The 21,559-nt window shown below is 38.8% G+C and overlaps 1 protein-coding gene across 2 annotated transcripts in view; it reads left to right on the top strand.

The window, feature by feature from the left end:
- Window positions 1-2,852: 2,852 nt before the first annotated feature.
- Window positions 2,853-21,559, top strand: part of EHF (ets homologous factor) — a 31,261-nt gene continuing 12,554 nt past the window's right edge. Inside the window, exons 1-2 of one of the 2 annotated variants that reach the window (XM_009573828.1) lie at window positions 2,853-2,935; window positions 21,300-21,399. In XM_009573828.1, coding sequence (XP_009572123.1) covers window positions 21,303-21,399 — 97 coding nt within the window. In that variant the 5' untranslated portion in view covers window positions 2,853-2,935; window positions 21,300-21,302. Of the gene's footprint in view, window positions 2,936-21,299; window positions 21,400-21,559 lie in introns of those variants that run through there. The other variant, XM_009573829.1, reaches the window with a different exon arrangement.

The following is a 21,559-nucleotide window of genomic DNA, read 5'->3' as shown; positions in this document are numbered from 1 at the left end:
ATGAAAAAGTAGAAATTACCATACATTTGTTCTCTGTTTTCATCAGGTGTCAGACACTACAGTAACAGACGCCAATTTAAGAATCTAGACAGATTTAGATAATTTCCTCGATGCTTGATGGCTATAATTAAATTAATTCTGGGAATCTGAACTGACACTTCTGCTATACTGTGAATGTGGCTTCCTAGGTCCTAATTATAGAGGTTTTAATGTTTTCTCTGCCACCTAGAATTGTGTGGGGACCAAAATCATGTTAATTTTGTGGCTGCAGTGCTGGAGAAGGATATGCAGAGCAAAAGGTCTGCCTGTCTCCGAAAGCCACCCGTAATCCTCTCTGTGCTGAACCACATGTAAGTGTCAATAAGCATACTTGGGAGCATGGGGGCAGCATAGCTGGCCAGGCAGGGCAGTAAATTTAAGAAGCCACCACCCTGTGTGGCACCCTGCCTTTGAAAATAGCACACTACTAAATAATGCATGCTGGTGTGCCGGCTAAGTTAGCCTCACCTTGCCCAGACCTGTTGGTACAATGTGCTTTTTTGTCTGTCTGGAAGTATTCTGGGTCTTAGCAACCAGAGCTGTCTCTGCCCTTGGGAGCTGAGACAGAAAAGGATTACAGCCACACAAACAGAAAGTTACACACCAGTCTAAGTACCATATTTGAACTAAATTTCTGCTGCTTTTGCTGGTGTCCTTTCTAGCAGTAGGAAAAGTCTGATTTCCCTTGCTATGTTGAGATCCAGTGGTCACATTGTCCTGTGGTGCTTCTGCAGCATACGGATGAGATGTATTTCAGTGTGACTCTTCAATTTCCCATGTTTAGCTCAGTGGAACGATGTAAGAGGTGGGTTCCTTGTTAAAGATGTCCTTCCTGGGAAGGGAAGTGCTCTTTATTGCTTTCTCATTCTTTGCTTACTTCTTAGCTTTTTCCTGTTCTCCTGCTCTGGATTGATCATTCATGCTGATATGATGATAAAACATTATTTTGGTGATGAAAGCTTTAGCATAAATACTCACCAAGACATGACCTGGTATGCAAATATTTAAACTCAGTGACATGAATGCTTAGAGAAATCTTATGGGTACTAGACCTACTTATGAAAACTCCAAACATTGCCTAGCTGTTTTCAGTGACATCCTTAACCCTTGGTGTTCTAATTACAAGACAATACTGCTCTCCAAGATGGACATTTACAGCCTTCCTTCTTCCTCAAGGACAACTTTATTTGATAGGTGAGAATCAAGGTGAGCAGCCATGGAACTTGACTGTAACCTGGGTGAAAAACGATGGGATCTTCCCAAGCAACACTTGTAAAACTTATCTGTGTGAACAAAAGCAACTCAGGTTTTAATTTAATGGTGTTAGTGTGGATGATAGGAACAAAGGTGACATTCCTTGAGTCTAAGATCCACTATTTATCTTGAAATCAGGTTCAGGTATGAAATAAATAACAGGTATGAAATATTTCCCCTACACTGACAATGAACCTTGATTAATAATTAATAGTATCTTTGGGTCTTTGAAGGACAATTCGTTCCCTGTGCTTGGCAAATCTAGCACTGAGAATTCTTGTCAGCATCTGTCAGGAGGGAGATTTATGATGAGCTCCGGAACCAAAAGTGAATAAAGACTGGAAAATTAACTTCACACAGACCACTGAACAATCACTGTATAAAAATATTCAGCACTTCTTGTGTTTTATGCATACAAATTAATGAAACCTTCCTACATTACCACATTTTTAGCTGTTTTCATGTTCGATGCCTTTTCTGACTAGTGAAATAACGAGAGACAGATGAGGGTTCATATTTCATTTAGGCACCTCGTTTCCTGCTCAGGTTCATGGTTGCAAGCTAGAGAGGTACCTCACACATGGTCAAGGAAAACTTTGGACTCAGAACTCTTAGACCTCTCCTGCAAGCACAGATCTTCCATGAGGAAACAGCGTTTCCTTGCTTTTCACCCCAGTTGACAGCTGAACTGATGACTGAATTAGTGAAAGGCCTCTAATGCAATGCCCAGGCCATAGCTCAGAGAAACAAGCAAAAATATTTTGCCTGACTTCCATGGGCTGTGGAGCAGGTGCTTTAAGGAAAGTTTTAGCTCTCCCTTGCTGATCTTATAGAATTAGAAAGGTTAAAAGCAGAAAAATGTAAAATTGAGCACTCATCTGCTGATTTTCTGCCCTGCTAACCTGCATGTAGCTGAGCTTTCATACTCAACCCCATATACACATACAGTGACAATTTTTTTTCCTCATTTTTACTTTCTCTCAGATGCCCAGAGAAGCTGGAAGACCAAGAGACTCCCCTTTCTGCAGACTCATGCATTTCACAGGATGCTCAAGGTATGAAAAGAAAGAATTGCACCCATGATATTGGCTCACCCAATCCACCTCCCTGCCAGAACAGGGTTATTCCATACCGTACATCTCCTAATGTTATTTCCAGACTAATTTTAATTTTTGCTTTTCACTTCTCCTCATTCTAATTATAATCTCCCTATCTACCTGAAATAACCTCCATTAAAAAAAAAAAGGGATGGTCTTAAAAAAACAACTACAAAGAAATCAATCCCTCATCCATTACCAAGTTTTTCTTTTGTTCTGGAGCCACGCGTGTAACCCGGTTAGACCTGTTCTCTTTGAATAGTTAGGACTGAGCTGCCTTATGCAAATGCTCCCAACCTCATCTTGGTTGTTGTTGTTGCAGACCCAATCAAACGAACAGGAAGTGACCTAAGGAATTTCCCTATTGGCTGCCTGAGTGTTCAGCAAAATGTTTTAAAATTAATATCACATCCATTTATCTTCACTCCTGGGAGTCTTTAGGAGACATAACCTAGTACCTGTGTTTACCCAACCTACTGTTCTCTAGACAGTTTTCCCATTGCCTCAGTTAAGGATTTCCACTCCAGAATCTGCAGCTAAATGAGGTAAGGTGTTTGGGGTACTTTTTTTTTAAACATATACTTCCTTTAAATTAATACCAGTGAAAATAATAAAAAAAAAGATAAGAAGTGTCTACTGGACTCATGCCTACCTTACCGAGCCCCTCCCTTCCAACTTTGGAACAGCAGCTAAGCTCATTTGATCAAAAGGCTTTTTAACGTTACAATAAAGACTTCTGTTTTCCTATTTTGAACTTGTATCTTACTTCTGTTTAAATATTTCTGTTGTGTTTGTTTGATTGGGGCCAGATCTGCTGCCTTTACTTACCCAGAATGTCATAGACTTTGAATTGAGCCAGTGGCTTCGTCAGAATTACTTAAATTTTCCTGAGGATCCTTCTTATTATGTGATATCTAATAATATTGTGGGTCCTAAATCTGCTGCTTTTGTCCACAGAGTGGTCATCTGTTCAGTAAGGCAAGGGGCGAGAAAGTGGACCTTCTCAATACCATCGAGAGTGCTGGTGTCGCAGAACTGGGCGACACTTTACATTGAAAGTGTTTCTGTTGCTTTTAGTGATAAGGATGTTGATGGTGATTGTGCTGATAACAAAAAAACCTAAAGTACATTTATGATTTGGCTCAGTTTTATCCTCAAGGCAATTTCTTGGCAGTTCCTGTGGTGAGGGGGGTTCTGCTGATCTTAGTCCCTTCTAAGCTAAAGCGCCACACAGAACCTAGCTCAAGAACTGGGTAGGTAAATACAGTGTGAGTAGAGGCCTGCAATGTCTTTGCCGGTTTAATTTGTTTCTCTTCCAAAGGTAATTTTATTTGAATAGAACCAGAACTGGTGCTTAAGGTATAGACACAGCTGTTTAAGTAATGGTAGAAGTGAATGTAAAGAAAAAGTTGCTCAAAATCTGTGTTGATTTTGTAATATATGTGTAATGGGCTTAGTGATAAATGTTTGCATTTCACCACATGAGACATTTTAGGCACATGTTTTTGTGTATATGGTTATAAAGTTATTGAATTATATCAGTAATGTGCTTTTGGATTGCCTCATCTAAAAATATCATATGTCACCTTTGCTTCTAAAGTACATCCAACTATCCTTTTTTTCCTATTCTTTAGACAATGAAACCAGTTAATAATGCCAGAAATGAACCTTGAGGTAAAAGTTTTATTTAGTGATTTTATTCGTACTTATGTCACATGGGACTGTGTTAAATATACCTGTCTTGCATCAGTATTTCCTTTAATTTGTGAAAACTTTAGTGGAATAGAAAAATGCACTCCTTTAAGTTTTGTTTTGGTAGCAAATTTGCTGGTAGCAATTTAAACCATTTTTCTGACATCTATTTTGCACCATAGAAAATACCAGAGCTGGAAAATATAGCAGTTTTATATTTAATGCAAATGCAGAAATGAAAGAAAACAGCTGCAATTAAAACTAGAAAAACAAGAGAATTAAGGTGTTTCACCAATCACAATCAATGACATGTTTAATTCCTGGCCCTTAGTTTTCAAAACCAGAAGTGATTGTTGTGATAACAACATAGGACTTCCCAGAATTTTTCAGAGTTTAATTAGGTAACTTGAAGTACAGCTTATCTTCTAGAAAACTTCCCATCTTGAAAAAAGAAGTCCAGAATTTAAACAATGGGAAATTCACCAGAACTTTTTCAAGTGCCCCAGCAATTAAATACCATGCCTTTAAAAATATTTTATCTCATTTTCGGTCTGATGTAGTCTAGCTTCAACATTCAGACACCTGATTTTTTTGTCTTTTGATGGTTAGTGTGAAGTTCCCCTGGGTGGCAAATTTCTGTTCCTTGTGTAGGTAGCTGGGAACAAGTCTTCCTTAGCCTAGTCTTTGATAATTGTGGTAGTCCGAGCTCCATAGGCTATTTCCTGTCACGGAAAATCTTACACTACAGTGAAAAACTTCTAGGACAACAACCTGTTCCACTATAAGCTTTTCCATCCTTTAATCACTTCAATGGTCCCCTCTAATTGTTCGACATCTGCTGTGAAATTTGGATGTCAGGACTGGACACAGGCTGTAGGAACAGCAGTGCCAAACACAAAGGTAATATGAGTCAGTATACCGGGAGTTCAGGGTCAGGGGTTTATAAAGTATGCCCAAGGCTTTCTTAGAGTCATCGTCCTCCAGACCCTCTTCTCACCTTCGAGCATTGGTCCTACATGTGGAGACAATGTTATCATTAGTAGAGTTGATGTTGCTTGCTTGCATTTTTTTTTCATTTTTTTCTAGTCCTAGTGTCATTTGTAAAACCTATAAGGATGGTAAAAATAGTGTATTTTTCCCAAGTCATAGTAGTAAAGGATCTCATATCAGACCAGAATAATGCTTTCTTTGCCTCAGCACAAATTAGGTAGCCCTTCACAGCAATTTATAGGGTGACAACAATACGTATTACCCCAGTTGTGGTGAGATCAGGCAATAGAATGTGGTCTGTTTAACATGGGATATATTGCCCTCTTGTCACCTGAGAGAATACGCTGTGGTATTGCCATAGTAATTTCATATTACTTCAGATATTCTCAGGGTGTTTTGAGTTTTCAGCAGTGGTGAAAATAGACAATAGGACAGTTGGACAAAGACAAAATTAAATCATTTGGCTCCCACTGAACTTCCTTAATTTTTTTTCATTCCCAATGAATTTTATTGTTAACATCAGTACTTGTTCTGTCTGGGAGGTGCAAGGTAACAAATTGCAATGGAGAGAGATCAAACTGGAGCGGAAAAATCATCCAAAGACACAGATGAAGAGAGATTAGGAGGGAAAAGGAGGATTTCTCTATGTGCGTCTGTGTCCAGGCAGGACCGACGTGTTAGCCTGTTGCCTGTCCCACAGCAATTCTCACCAAAAAAACCCTGCGAGGATGAAATTCTACACCTGCTGAAGAAGTGAATATTTATGTACAATTCTCACAGAAGAGGATTAATGATTTTATTGCCTCAGTGAACTCAGAGAACTGTCCATGAGCCATGACACCTTTCCAGAATTGCCGCTTACCTTTCGTCCCTTGTTCACCCCTTACACACTCTTTATAAAAATGTCTAACTTAGCCTCAGGACCAAACCATTCAGTCTTCTCCCAGGCAAACTTTCCACTGACTGCAGTGTAACCTGGATCTATTCTGTGGGGTCTACAGTTATATGCTTTCTATTGCTGTTTACTTGCCTAGATTCAATTCCCACGCAAGTATCTGAGCTCTTTCTGCAATACAATGAATACCATCTCTGTGAACTGGAGCAATGACCTACTGTACGGATAGACAGGTTGGAAAGTGGGTGCTATAGGACAGAACTGTCTGGCTTAAAAATTGGTCAGTGTGCTGAGACCAAGCTACAGATAGTGATGAATGACCCCTTTCTTATTCTGATAGTAATGTGATCACTCTTCATAGGATTTTCTGTGGTCTTGAAGTGCTGTCTTTCTCATCAGCCTTCCTACAGTTGTGAAGTAGGTATTCTTGCTGAGGACTAGGCGTTCCTGTGGCAAGCAGCACATAAAAAGAAAAGGGTCACAAACTTAATTGTCAGTTGTCATTGCTAATGACACATGATGTTAGGATGTGGTAGAACCAAATATAAAGGCTTTGCTGTAGATGAGGAAATGAACAGAAATACTAAGGATTTTTGTAGCTTGCATAGTTTGTGATGTTTAGTGAAGTGAAGTCTCTGCCCAGTCTCACAGCTTAGTTACTATTGAAATTTCAAGCTCATAGAGTTTTCTTCCTAATAATAAGTGCCTTGTGAGCACCAGTGAAGTCCAACACCATCTTCAGGAAAGCATGCTGGCTTCAGCCACTCAGACAGCCTAGTGCTCAAGGGTGCTTCAAGATCTCTAACCACAAATGTCGTCTTCTCTTTCTCCCTGTCCCTGCCTTCAGCACACTCTGGAGCTTACATGTATTTTGGCCTCTGATGAACCAAGGATTTATTTCAGTAAGTTTTCAAGAAAAGGGTACATTGCCAACTTGGTAAGGGTGAAATTCATAAGTAACACTGCTGATAGAAAGGGGAAGCAAAGAAGGGTTTGTTCACACAGCTGGTATAAGGAAAAAGTAAGGATTAATTTGGTTTCTGTGGAAGTAATCAGGAGTCTTTCTTAGTATGAGAGCTGCTTTGAGCTCTACTGGGGATGCAGCTTGCACCAAATCCCTCACTGAATGCCTAAAATACTTGGGACATTTGTTGGTCGTCGGTCTATAGATGCGTGAGAATGAGTAAACATGGAGTCACAGTAGCCAGTGGAGCAATCAACTGGCATTTGGCATTTTGAGTGTCTCCCTCTGAGGAAGAGCCCTCAAAAGCTCCCTTTCCAAAAGCTGATGTTGCACGTGGTTATCGTCACCTATTCCTCTGCTGATCTTGTGAAATGTGCTCCACAGGAAAGAGTATGAGAACTAGTAGACAAAACAGCTAGCTGGGGCTGGATAATCACTGGTTATAGACCAATAAGATGGGGCAATAAAAGAGAATTGCTTTGCAGTGGTGAAAAGAAAGTCATTCTACTTAAAAGATCTGCAAACACGTAGAATAAAAGTTCCTACCTATTATGGAGGAAGGACACAGACATAAACACAAGATATTTCCTCAGCTCACAATCAGATGTAGCCAGAGTAGTCTCCTGAGCCCCTATAAGTCTGTAAGGATTAAGCAACTATGTGTAAAAATATGCTCTATTGTCCAAATTACTAGTGCCATCATCAGAAGAATTGCTTTTGTTTTTTAAAACTGCCCTGGCTTTTCTTTCATCTAGCAGTGAACAGGTAACTAATTTATATTGCCATACAATTAGCGAACCCGTGTAAAACTGCCCAGGATGCTATGGTCAGGAACCAGACTAAGTCTGTGATATAATGATTACCCCCAAACTTTCTTAATGATTTTTACTGAAACATATAATTATTATTACACAACTGTTTAGCAGCTTGCATCTTCAAAGTACGCTTGGTTAAGCAATTGTCTCATAGATTGGCATGGCTACAGGGGGGCTTTATCAGGGAGTCAAATTCTGACACATTCAAGGGCGCTGTTGTCATCTCTTTTGCAGTGGGATCTAACACACTGCTCACATAGAACAGACTTTACTTGTAATCTTCCCAGGCAGCTGCCCTGACAGAGGAAGATGAAAAAGTTTTAGAAGACTGAATTAATAGGTGATTAGATGAGTAAGATAGCCTTACAGACTTACCAAAAACGGGATGTACAAAATGAAATAGTTACAGTTTTTCCTTCATTTAGTGACTTGCAGATATCCTTACTCTCCCTAAGACTTTTTTTGATGGAGCTGTAATACTTTGTAAGAACAGGTAGAAACTTCTCTTCTTTCTTTAAAATCTCAAATGATTAAATGTTTTTGGATGATAGTCAAATTGTAGTCAATCCAGTAAATTTTTCTTAGTCTGCCTGTAGCCACTCCCAATACACACACACTCACACAAACATACTGCACTAAGTACATGCACATGCACATCCCTTATCTCCTGCACAGGCTTTCTTGCTTTGCTTTTTAAAATAGGAATTAAAATATTTGCCCCAATTTCAACCAATTTTGTTTGCTAATCTGAATGACTCCTTCATTTAATCCTTTAAAATGCAAAGCTATTTGTATTTGGTATTTGGTATATATATGTATTTTGTTGGTAGGTATAAATGGCTGACTAGCATTGTCCTGCAGCGAGCAAGGGGCTGCTAATGCCAAGAACCCTAGCCCGAGCTGCCTGCGACTTCAACACCTACTGTTTTTGCCCTGTGCCACAGTAGTTTTTCTTGCAGGAACACGTGCACGGCCTGAGAGCTAGTGTGCCCAGGGCCACCCTTCCCCAAACCCTGGACTATGAACAGAGCCTGCAGCTCTAGCACCAGCCAGGCTCTTCTATGCTAGCATTGATATAATGGAGGGATGCACAGACTCAAAGGTGTTAATGTGCTACTATACATGTGAAAAGCTAACAGGGCTTTGGGTCATTTAGAACCAAGGTATCAGCCTGCCTTATGCTATGACACATCTTCAATATTTAAAATCTTATGAAGATTTAATCATTAAAGATAAAAAGAAAAGAAGAAAATACTCCCCAGCACCTGAAAATGGCTGTTATAAGCATCTCTGCTAACACTCTCTTCCTAGAATAATGTTAAAGTTGGTATAATTCACATGGTAATAAATCTCCTTTTGAAGAAGATAGTTGTTTGAAATAGTCCGGAAATATTTTTATTGGTTTTGTTGGTGGAACCTGTTCCAGTTACCTTGAGGACTAAGCGAGATACATACCTGTGCAGGGGAGCAAAAAGAACTGAGGGAGGCAAGCTTTTTTCCCCATTTCTGACTACTCCAGCCTTCATCCTAGAGACCAGAGACAAACTCTGCAGTTGTGGTAAGACCTGGCACTCTTGTGCCACAAATAGATAATTGAAGATGATGGGTTTTGTCTGTTTTACTGGTTATAGGCTTATAGTGGTGTTTGAAAGAAGCTTCCTTGGCCAGGTCAGCCAGTCTGACTAAGTAGAAGGCAAAAAATGAAAGACAGAGAAAGAAAAAAAAAAGAAACAAAAATTTAAAAAGAGAAATAAAAGAAATAAGGAGAAGAGAAGGAATAGCAGCGACCAGTGAAAGAGGAGGAACAGGATCACAAACTTCACATCCTAGGTAATTTGAAACAGTCAAATCTGGTAGTCCGCAGAGGTTGCATTTCAGGATTACCATGGTGAGGCTCTGCAGAGGGTTCCCTGGTGACCGTGTGCACAACGGCCATGTTAGGCAAGTTTATTGCTTCTAGCACAGCTGTTCTTCGGTGACATTACTGTCTGTTTGCAGTAATATCTTAGTTTGGCATTTGATATTTTCTGTCTTTTATAAACAATTCTACATAACAGGCTGAGTTGCACTTTTGTTACTTGGACAACCTGAATATAGGTTTTTTACATGCCAGTTGTTTGGAATGGGGATCCTCCCTCTCTGTTGCCAGGGAACTTGCTTTTTAAAATTCCTTTCTTTCATTGTGATTAAAAAAAAAAAAAAAAGGAAAGGAACAAAAAAAACGCCTTGAAATAGCCACAGTTCCACAGAACAGAAATTTTGAATTTCAGCCAGCTCTACTTAGGAATTTCTAGCTCATTTTCAGGATCATACGTAGGTCAAGGGCAGCTTTTTTGATTTAATACTTCAAGTGCAGATTTAATTGTTTGGCTAACTTAACATTCAAATCTCTGCTAGGCACATAATAGCCATGATGCATAGAAGAATCTTGGTTTCAGTCTGAACAGGTCTCTTTTTTATAGAAAATTCTTTCCCTTATTTAATACCTTCTCTTTGCCCTCAAAAAACCCACAATCATCATAACTGATCTGCATGTTGAAATTTTTGCTGGAGATGTGATGCAATGGGTAGCAATGGAGCTTGAGCTGGAAGATATAAGTTGGACTGACTTGTCCATTGACTTGTTATATGACTTAAGCAAATTATTTCAGCCCTGTGTCTCAATTTTCCTATTTGTAATAAGGAGGTAATGCTAGTTCCTTCCTTCTTTTCTGTGCTTTGTGCTATTTACTTCGCTGCCTGTGCGGGCTCTTCCTTTTCTGCTCTATGGTTGTCAGTGTTTTAGGAGTTCTTCCATCACTGTGGATGCTTTTGCAATAGATGAGCCCTGCAGGCTTAATTTTCAGAAGAACTTAAAAGTAGCCCAGTTCCCAGCTGAGTACCTACTCATGGACTTAATTTTTTTTTTTTTTTAAATAGTAGATTAAGGGTTGGAGTATGTGTGGGTTCATATGGGAAAGCAAACCCTTCCAGTGCTTCAGGTTTTCTTTATCTCTCAAGGAAGTTCCTTTACCGCTTACACTTAATTTGTTGCTTTTTCCTGCTAATTTTAGAACCACTGTGTCTAAGCTGATTTTTCTTTATGTATTTTGTATGACACCTCTTCTGACTTAAGTCTTAGAACAGTGTGTTACTTTGACCTGTTGAGGTTTCAGTTGATGGAAAAGTACAGTATTGAGCTCTACTCCAACACCAGGCTATTCTGTAGCAAAGGACTATTTATGAAGCAGGAGAGATCTCACATAAGAATCGAAAGAGTACATTTGTACAAAACCCAATGGGAAAAGCTCTATCGTCAAACCGGCCCAGGCTGTTGAGGCAGATGCCTGCCTTTGCTCTTTTGTTTATATTCCAACAAATTAAAGCTGACCTGTGTTGTTATCGGAGTAGAGCAGCAGGTGCAAAAAAATAACTCTGCTGCCAACTCAAACGAAACGGTAAGACTAATACCCTCTGGGAGGTATTGAGAAGATAACAGAGAGCCATGCCAGCAACTGAATTAACGGCTGTATTTACGGTGGGTTTTACTTAATAACCTGCTCCTAACACTGACACATAAATACTCCATTGTATTGTTTAATGCAACCACTGGAGAAATCAATGGAAACAGGATGGGCAGCTCTTGCTGTGCCAGGTGAGAAGGAGCAACGCCATGGAAGTGTTGCTTCTCTAACCACAGGCAGGAGAGAGGAGGAAGCTGTTCTCGGCATTTACGAAAGTGGTGAGACATTGTTTCCCACAGCTTCTTGCCTCACCTATAGAAGGTGGCTGAGAGCAAGGAAACTTCATTCCCCCCATTTGCTGGTTGTTTTTAATGAAGGCAGGGAGCATAAATGAGCCCCAGTACATCAGCTACTGTCCCAGTGCCATGTGGCTCTGGGAAGCTCAGGACTTCCTCGAAGTCCTGGGTGTGTGGGGCGAGGGAACCTGCTGCTACACCCAGGAGTGAAGCAGACAGCTCTTGTGCAGCCAGTGGAGTGGGATGCCAGGTCCAGCGGTCTTGCAATCTCTTATTCTTTACACAACAAATACAATATGAAGAAACTACATGGATATAGCTGGGCTCCAAATAAATGTTTACTAAACACACAAACATGCAAGCCTGAATGACAATCAAAGTAATGGTCTGACAGCAGGTTTCTGAAACAGGATCAGTGAGCTCCATTGAACTATTTCAGTGATAGCCACCCGCTTGGGGACACTTTCCTTTGCAAACAGCTGCCCACCTTGGGATACTTGGTAGTCTAGAGAGGAATGCAGGGAGAGCAGGCATCCTGGCTGGAACTATCACACAGGTGGGATTGGCGAGTCCCGTCTTGGCACTTAGGAATATGGCTGACCACAGCAGAGGAGTTAATAGTCGGCCATATAAACCCTCCCTGTTGGCTGCACAGAATGATCCTTCCCACCATGAGTCCTGCACTGCCTCTGCTATGTCTCCTCCTTGAAATATCCTTTTTGCTATCATGCCAGCAAAAGAGTGTGATCAGGTTGTGGTTAGTCAGGCAGTGGGTTGTAATAAGGTCTAAACACTGCTATTGACTGGGTTAGTCCTCCAGCAAGCTACCTAGTTTAGGATAAAATGCTTTACGCTCAACTTCCAGCTTCCCCGTCCTAGCTAATTTGTGCTGTGCCCCTCATGTATTTAATGAAGAAACACAATAGTTTTTTGATTGAATGAATCAATTAATGTAAAAAACAGTAGTCCCAATGGGAAAATTTGCATGTTCCCCAAGGCACTTTGCTGGTTTTGATCTCCATCCCATGTTCCTTATTATGTTTAGTTCTCACTCAGAAACCAGCCCCAAAGAGGAAACCTGCAGTTTTCAAGCAGATGCCTTTTATAAAAACAAAATGTATGAAACAGAGTTTACAAAAAGAAAATGAGAAAAAAAGGATCTTTTTATTTTGGAAGTAGGCAAATTAGTGGTTGTTACTGTTGAAAACCAGACTAGTCCCATAACAAAAGAGAAGTGCTGGTGGTGACAGTGGTTAAAATAAACTTCTCCATGAAATACTGGCTGCTGCAGCAGCATATGTCAGAATCTATATCTGAGTTGCTGTTATGTCAGAAACACTTCAGCACTTAATGAGAGCCAAACATGAATACAAACACAATTATTATTGTTATTATTGTCATTATTCACTAATAACTGAACAGTCATGCAGGCTACATTAGCAGTACGGAAAGCAGTTCCCTCGATATGCTGTTAGTCTTTAATGCAATGGGAAGCTGTCGTGGAAGAGGGAAGTGGTTGGGGAACCAGAGCCAAGGGAAAAGGAGAAGGTGTTATAACATGATGGTAATATTTTGTTAGCTGATGAGGTTCTTGCCTAATTATAGACATGTCAAGCTACAGGGGCATCTAGAGTGCTTTTTGGCCATTTGTATATTTAGTGATTTGTAAGTAAAGGAAAGGTGTTTAGCAAAAGGAGATTAGGGAGATGAGCTGGCTCCTGGTTAGAGGAAGGATGTACCAGAGAGATAGGAAGGACATGAAAGGAGGTGTGGAGTTGTTCCATGAGGTGTGGTATTAAGTGCTGAAAGAAGAATAAAGAGCAAAGGCAGTTTTTCCCATTATTGTGTTTTCCAAGACTCTGTATCCCTGAGGCTAGACTGATGAATCTATGGCAAATGACTTCTAAATATTCAGGAAAAATGGCTGACCCAAATTATCATGAACTTGCTGAGGTGGTGCAGACAGTAATGAAAGGAGTGCAATACGCCGGTCAAAGCCATGTTTTGCAGCACCAACTCTGAAGAATAAAAAAAGAAAAAAGCCTGCTTTTTTGCCATTTGTTTTGGGAATATATCTACTTGTTCCAAACACTCTAAGGATATGTTAATGCAAAAATGACATGAACATTTATCACAAGAAATGAAACCTTTTCTTGACTTGCTTTTGTCTTAGCTCTATGACTAGCAATTCCACTAATAATATACAGATCTGTGCACAGATCTTCTGCAAGAGGAGAATGAGCTTTTTTGACAGTAAAATAAATGATGATATTCTTTTTTTCATATTCAAAAACTAGTGGCATGGCAAGAAGAGGCACATCTAGCCTGTGATGTGGCAAGGAAGCATGGATCCCAAACACTGGATCCTTGTTAAGTGGCAGGTTCCAGTTCACTGTTTCCTCTGCTAAGGTAACATAACTATGGGTAAAATTTGCAGAACTACCAACCTTTGGCAGTTAGCACTGTCAGACACATCTATGCCTTGAGGACTCTGTTCACAGTTGGCCTTCTGTTTGCTTCTGATTTAGAAAAACAAACAAACAAACAAAACCTCTTTTAAAATTCTCCCTTTTATTTTCATTATACTAATGAGTACCTTGAAAATTGAAGTCAGTTCATATGAAGATTGTTGACTGTGAAAAAAAGGGGTCAGAGAAAAAACAATCTATAAGAATTTGCATATCATCAAGTAAATTTTTTTTTTTTTTTTTTTGCATTCATAAAGTGAACTTTGTTCTCTCTCAAAAAGGAAACTGAACTATGGTTTTGTCTTTAAATTACATCATTAAAAGAGAGATAAGAACCAAACCCAAACCCTGGAGCGGAGGGATAGCTCAGATACAGATCTAGATCCTAACTTTTCTACCCAAGCTTCTCTGGTTAAAATACATGTGCAGGATTTTGAAGTATCCATATGAACATGTTAAAACAACCACCACATGTCTCTCACAAAAGTTGCCTTGTAGTGCATCATGAAAATCAGATCTTTAGTAATAAAAGATTCCAATCAAACTTTATTTGATTTTGTTTATCATGATCCTATCTGTAATGTAGGTAAATGTTAAATGCTCCTTTTCTATTCATCTTCCTTTTTCTGGTCTTTCAGTTTGCCTTCATGTATACATTTAATATACAAGGTTCAAAGAAAACAAAAGAATAAACCCAACTCTTCCTTTCTAAAAGCCCACAACAGTAAATGATCAAGGTCTTAATGTAGTCTCTGAAAGCTCACCAAGAGTCAGTTTTGCACATGCAAAGATGGGTTTATGCATATGAACCGCAGCTGTATATACCAAAAATATAGAAGCATAGGAATGTGCAGTTCAGAGAGGTGTGGAAGGGAAAAAGATTGGCCCCAAAGCCCCAAACCAGAATCCTGAATACAAAGAGTTTTAGAGATTATGTAGAAAATTTTCTTATAAAAATGATTCCTTGAACTTCACGCTCACAATGTGATTCAGTAAACACATTTGTTACTGTGGCCCAAAGGTACATATGATGGACTAAAAATGAAATGCATCAAAAACTCAGTATGTTATACAACAAATATTGAGTGTGATCATAGTGCTTCTTCATATGAACTTTCTTCAAAGCTTTCAAAGAGTTTGGAAACAAATGGGGTATGTTTGCAGTGATATTAGTGGTGAGTCTTGAGATTATCATCAGTCACGCCAAGCTGCATAGGCTGTTATCTGAATGGTACCTTGCAGGTCATAGCAAAGTGGTCCAAAGTTGAGCTTTTTGTTGTGAAGTGGATCCCTGCCAGAAATCAGCCTGCAGATGAGTTGTTTCTTTTGAGGCTTCTCTCTGCTTTTTAGGCACTAAAACAAAGGGATGGAAACAAGGAAGTGTGTGATGGCTACATGTGGATCTACATGGCCAGAAGAGATCCTAACACACTGCAGAAAAGGTCATAGCTGAAAGTGAGCTGTGGCAGGGATGATATCTTATCTGGGAGTTTGGCACAGACACCAAGGATGAACCTGAGACCTTTGCAAAATAGTCAGATAGAGATCACAGGGCAATCTTAGGGTCAGCCATAACTGTATGTATAGGCACACTGGCTCAGAATAAGGCCCTGGAGCCCTGGTAGTGATACACATTAAATGAGAGGAAAAAAAAGACGACCAGAAGACCAAAGGTCATGGTAACATGCAAACAGGCTCTCAACATTCATATATTCAGTTTGTGCCTGCCCTTACCGCCACTGGAGATGCAAAATAGGTGGTTGGAATGCAAAGCAGCTAATTGATCATATACATTACAAGTACAATGCATTTATGTTTCTGAAGTAACCATATGTGTAAAGCAGGTCCACCTGCTTTCTTGTACATGTCCTTTGCTTCTGGTGTTTTGAAAACTCGGCCCACTTGGTTGTCTTTTGATTTTTCAAGAAAAAGATTAAAATTCAGATTCTGTTCCTCTGCAGCTGCAGTTATTAGCTGGTATCATTTATTTTAGATATTGCTGTTTAAGTGTTTGACTGTAATCCAAGGTGCACTAATGATCTAAAATATTTAACATACTCTGTAGATACTTGTTCCATGAACTCCAAGCTCTGAAAAGCAGGGATTGTGCCTTCACTGTGTACATAACATACTTCAAAGAAAATAGGCCCAGGTGAAATCTACATTTGAAGTTCAGCCATGATGGTAAAAGGGGAAAAATGGGGAAGCATCCCATAGCTGAATACACCAAAAGAGATCCACCCTTTTGGACACGCCAGGAGGAGCTGCACTGAGCTTGTCTCAGCTAGAAGTCACTCTTAGACTTTGCATAGCTTAACGGTGGAGTCATAGTTTAATAGTTTCAGTCAGTTTTGCATTAGACATCTTTTTTTGTGTTTTGCATAGAGTGCATTGCTTTACAAACGAGAAATCTGTAGGCCCCCTTCCCCTATGGGCTCCACACCCCCTCATATTTGTGATTAATGAGACCCTTGGTTCAGTTCAGTGTTGTAACATAAGCAACCATACACATCAATGTCAGAACAATCACTTTGGTTGTAATACTTTAGGATTCACTCGTTTTCTCTGCACTACTTACTCGCCTTTCATACTGTGTTTAGCATTTTACTGTCATTTAATACGAGCTGTTCTTGAAAGATTCTGGTTCAAAGAAAGGATAAACTCATTATCTGGATGTTAAGACTCATTGGGTTGAATGTGGAAATCGGGATCAGAGTAGTTTATTTTCAGAGCACACCTGTAGTGCAATAAAATAATTTGCATAGAGTGCACTATACAGTGTTCAAGGTTCAAGGATTTGTAAATATGTTTTTCTGCAGTGCTGGATTTGCTCCATGGGCAGGCCATGGCTCCTTGCTCTTTCCATTAGCGCCATTTACTGAGTGGTCAGGTGGTCAAGGAAGACAAGAAGAACAGAGCAAATGACCTCCTGTTAATGCCAAGTTGCTGGGTTGTGGGTCGGTCAAAGCTCCTCCTGACTCCAGTAAGAGCTTTCACTAAGAGAAGCTGTCAGGGTTTGGTCTTTGAATACCACCTGATATATTGAATGTAGGTGAAAGATTTTTTTTTGATGCATTCATCCCTTCTCATAGGACTCTCCCTAGAAAGAATGTTGCTGAAAACGAGTGCACAACTGTATTTAACCTTGCTGATTGTGTAAAGTGTTATTTGCATCCTTTCATAACTGTGCAATGTTCCTAGTAGTATTCTAAGATTGTACTCCAGAGATGGCTCTTCTTCAGTGGAAAAGAATGAAAATGTGTGTACAGATACCTGCAATGCACACACACAGAGGCATATGTGTATATAAATGTATATATAAATACATGTGTGTATATACACATATGACATTTCATGTGTGCTTTCATTCATAATGTACTATGTCTTAGTAGAGAGACAGATCCGAAGATCTTTATATTGTTTTCCGAAATCTCAGCTCAGGTAGAATCCCTTTTTAACGTGCTTTCCTGAGGAAATGAGCATTTTGTGGTTATTCTGTCTGTGTGTTAGCTTTTGCATTTGGCCTGTAACAATCTTTGAGTCCCATCGCTAATTTTAATTAAATTTGATATGGTGTAGAAGTCTCAAAGATATGGAGTTCTTACAGGATTAATGAAAACTGGCTGCCAAGTACAGGAGGAAAATCTATTAATACTCCATCTGAAAGAAAGAGTGAAGCTTGAGCTCACTTCTTTGAGACAATGAGATATTATGAATGCCCCAACCGTGGGAAAAACTTCAATCAGCGCTCACATCTTACTAGACACTAGAGAATCCAACCACAAGATACACATTCATAGGAAACCAGGCTTCATTAGTTCCACCGTTTGCTTTGATACATGGCATATGATTAAAAGAAAACTGAACATATTAGGTGTCCTTCCCCTTGAGGCTTCACACCCTGTAACCAGGTTTGTCTGTACACAAGGGAGATTTGAGGATTTGGCCCTAAACTAATGAAGAGCACGCCCCTTCCGATATCCTGACTCAAAATCTTTCCAAGTATGGGATGAGACACTGCTATAAGCATAAATCTGCCATGAACTTGTATCAAAGAAAGGCATATAGAGGATGAAATGGAGAAAATCACAGTTTAGTTTTCATAGGGAAAATATTCTTGAGCATGATGCTGTACACTTCCAAGCATAGACGTGGAAGTTACTTTAGTGGGACTTTATACTCACTCTGAACAAAGTGCTAGAATGATTTCCAAATAAGGATCACTCTTGCATTAAGATAAAGGAGGTGATTTGACAATTTTCAAGTCACCAAAAACCCAGTACCTTGAATAATACACAGAACTTTGGGAAAGTTTGAGTTAAAGCTAAATCCAGTCCTGTTCCTGTGATTAATGTCATATTGAAAATTCTTCTTCTCATGCACAATTGTTCCCATAGGTGATACTGGAAATTAATTAAGTTGTTCTGGATGAGATAACTTATATAGCTTTCAAAACCAGGATGTATTAATTGATTAATTTATAAAGCAAGTTCTATGCACATTATCTGAAAATACTATTAATGTTGTTTAGGGATACTGTGCACAACAATTGTCTGCTAGACTGTGATGGGGGAAGAAGATTTTAAAGGAAAATAACTGAAATACAAATCTAGGGAAAAGGCTGTCAGAGTGCTTCTTCTCAGATCTCTAACATGCATTGGTTTTGGTTACTGCTGGGGTGGAAAAACTATGCAAGACACATGATTTGGTTTATTTAACTATCCACAGCTTCAGTTGCTGAGTCAAAGTGTCACAGGATCTTTTGGTTTGGAAATTCACCTGATTAGTTATGAAGAAGGAAAAATGAGAGTTCACCTGAACCGAATTTTCAGGGCAAAATTACACAGGAGCTTGAACACAGAAATCATTTCAGTTCATATGCACACATTTTCCCACATTTTTATTTGCACAAGTATCAGGCATGAAAATTACGTAGAATTCCAGAAACAGCAGAAGTTGCAGAAGACGAAACCACATAACACAGTACCTGAAATTCTGAGATGACTTCTGAAAATGTGACTTCAGATCAATAAGTTGAAATTCAATATTAAGTGCATACTGTATTTTTTTAAAAAGAAATGAATTTACCAAACTAAGTTCCTAAGAGTGTGTTGCTAATCCTCAAGTTTTATAGTTTTCCCAGAATAGCTGGTATTCTACCTCACCTCTATTTGATACCATAATAAGGTCTTTATCATTAATACTTCATTCGTTCATACCTCATTTTCTTAAATGATTAAAACCTAAGTTAAATAAATAGCTTGATATATCATCAACCTGTACAATCTCAGGAGTGTATGTCAAACAAAAGATGACTGTCAAATATGCATTACTGCTTAAAAGTTCTTATATATCAAGTGTATGAGCTAAATTATATTAATGTTGTATGTTGAACATCTTTATAATCAGTATAATAAATTTAAATGCTTCCTTACACTTTCTCCCTCACAATACTGTCACTTGGCTTTAACATGGGACTAAAAAATGTCTTCTCTTCTAACTTGCATTAATTTACTGACTGATATGACAGTCATCTTTTATTTGGTTAGAGTGGGACAATAGGTATCTCTCTTAATTGTTAATATTCTATACCTCTACATACCTGCTATGAGAAATTAAATTCTCCTTGCTGGTCACTGAGTCACAGATTGGCTAGAATTAAGAGTGGAAATCAACTGTTAAAACATCCATGGTTTGATTTTGCCATTCTGTATAGCTACAAAAAAAGGCCCTGAACTAGGTTATACTGTAAAGCACTATTCCCCGTGATAAACTTCCTAAGGCTTTGGCCTTTTAAGCAATTCTCAGTAACCTCTCTCTCCCTCTCCCTCTTTAAATACATATATATATAGGGGGAAGGAAGAGAGAAAGACTTGTAACTTTAAAAAGTTACATAATTTATTTTAAATGACAGAGGAAAATATCAACCCAGGTCATTTTCAGGCTGTTCTTTAAAACCAAGGCTGTGAGTGTTTCCCTTGACTCCTTTTCTTCTACCAAAAAGGTTGCTGGTATGAGCTTGTAGGGGGTCAGGATGTGCTCTCAATGGAACTTTTCTTGTTGGCCTCGGTGGGTAAACAGCCAAAACTTTAACTTTCACAAGTCCATTTTGTATTTCATCCTCTTTTTAATTCCAAGGTGAAGTCTAGGTGCATGCACATGCCGTCCTGATGTCTAACGTTTCATTTTTACGGACTTCGTGGCTTTCAATTTAGAATATTTTTGAACAATGGTTTGTTTTTTTTCTGGGTATTAATATAAGAATAACAATCTGAAGCCCTTATAATATATAACAAATTACTTTCCCAAACTCTTGAATAATGTCTATGGTTATAATGTGTGTTTTTAAACTTTGAAACTTCATACCTGAAGATAATGTAAAATATCAAGAATATACCTGTAATTGGGGAATTTTGTATACCTTCACTGGAATGATTAAGCATGTGATAAATATGTGATATTTTTCTAAAATATCATATAAGTAGGTTTTTTTTTTTTAAGTATAAATAAAATAAAGGACAGTTTTACTCATGGTGCTAATGCTAAGATAAGTAGAAAGGAAAGTTTGTGTCACTTAAAAAAGGAAATGCTGTCTTGGGGGTGGTGTTACTCCAAAATGCTCTTTCTATTACAACAATGGCTGTCTCATTTACAAGATCTTTGACTGTCTGATTTTTTGGTGGTTTGAAATGTATGTTCTGTGACGTTTGTTACTGAGAAGCGTTATGGACACTGCTGACACAGATCAGATAAGAAACTGGGTCAGCTGACAAGATATTGCCTGTAATGTTACCTCCCTGGAGCATTAACATGTGGGTCCTTCTTTGTGAGGAAGTTTCTGAACATGGGTTGTTGTCAACTGTATAGTTTAATTTGCAACTATTGAAAAGTCTTTTCTCTCTCCTAAAAAAAAGAAAAGAAAAAAAGAAAAGCATGTTTAAACAAAATTTCTCTTTAAATTAGGAAAAAAAAAAGTAAAACCATTTAGTATTTCATTTCTCAAAGCTTGGCAGTTTTCCTGTATTGCTCTGTCAGGAGCCTTGTCTTTTCATTCGGCTTCATTTCTGATTACAGATTATTAATTTATGGATGGGCAGCTGTAGAAACTTGCTGCTTGCATATGCAAAGCAATCATGGTAATGTTTATCATAAGGAGATTTTGTGGCAGTGGAAAAGGGGTTGTGGCAACATGTTCTTGATTTCAATTGTATCTTCTACAAATGGAATTGGCTTCCTCACTTCACCTTCAGCGGACTTTTTTCTTCTTTTTTTTTTTCTTTTTTTTTTGCCATTTACCTCTTGGACTAAATACCACTCACTAAGCAAACTGTTCGATTCACTTACAGATCATGATTTTGGAAGGAGCTGGCAGAATGAGTATCAATTCCAGCAGCAATCTACTCCACCAGCAGCCTTCCTGGACAGATGGATATTCCACATGCAATGGTAGGAGAAATTCAACGGCTCTGAGCCATGTTTTTTCGGGGAAGGCACAGGGCAAGGGGCTACCACACCTTTAAGCATGTACAAGTATTATTTTTCAGTAATACTAATTTACTGGAGTTTCACTTCCGGTAAGAAAAATTTCCATTTGTTACTTTATTTG

Source organism: Fulmarus glacialis, unplaced genomic scaffold (genome assembly GCF_000690835.1).
Source record: "Fulmarus glacialis isolate BGI_N327 unplaced genomic scaffold, ASM69083v1 scaffold13183, whole genome shotgun sequence".
Lineage (NCBI taxonomy): Eukaryota > Metazoa > Chordata > Aves > Procellariiformes > Procellariidae > Fulmarus > Fulmarus glacialis.
The sequence above is the reverse complement of the archived record's forward strand: the minus strand, read 5'-3'. Positions and strand labels throughout refer to the sequence as shown.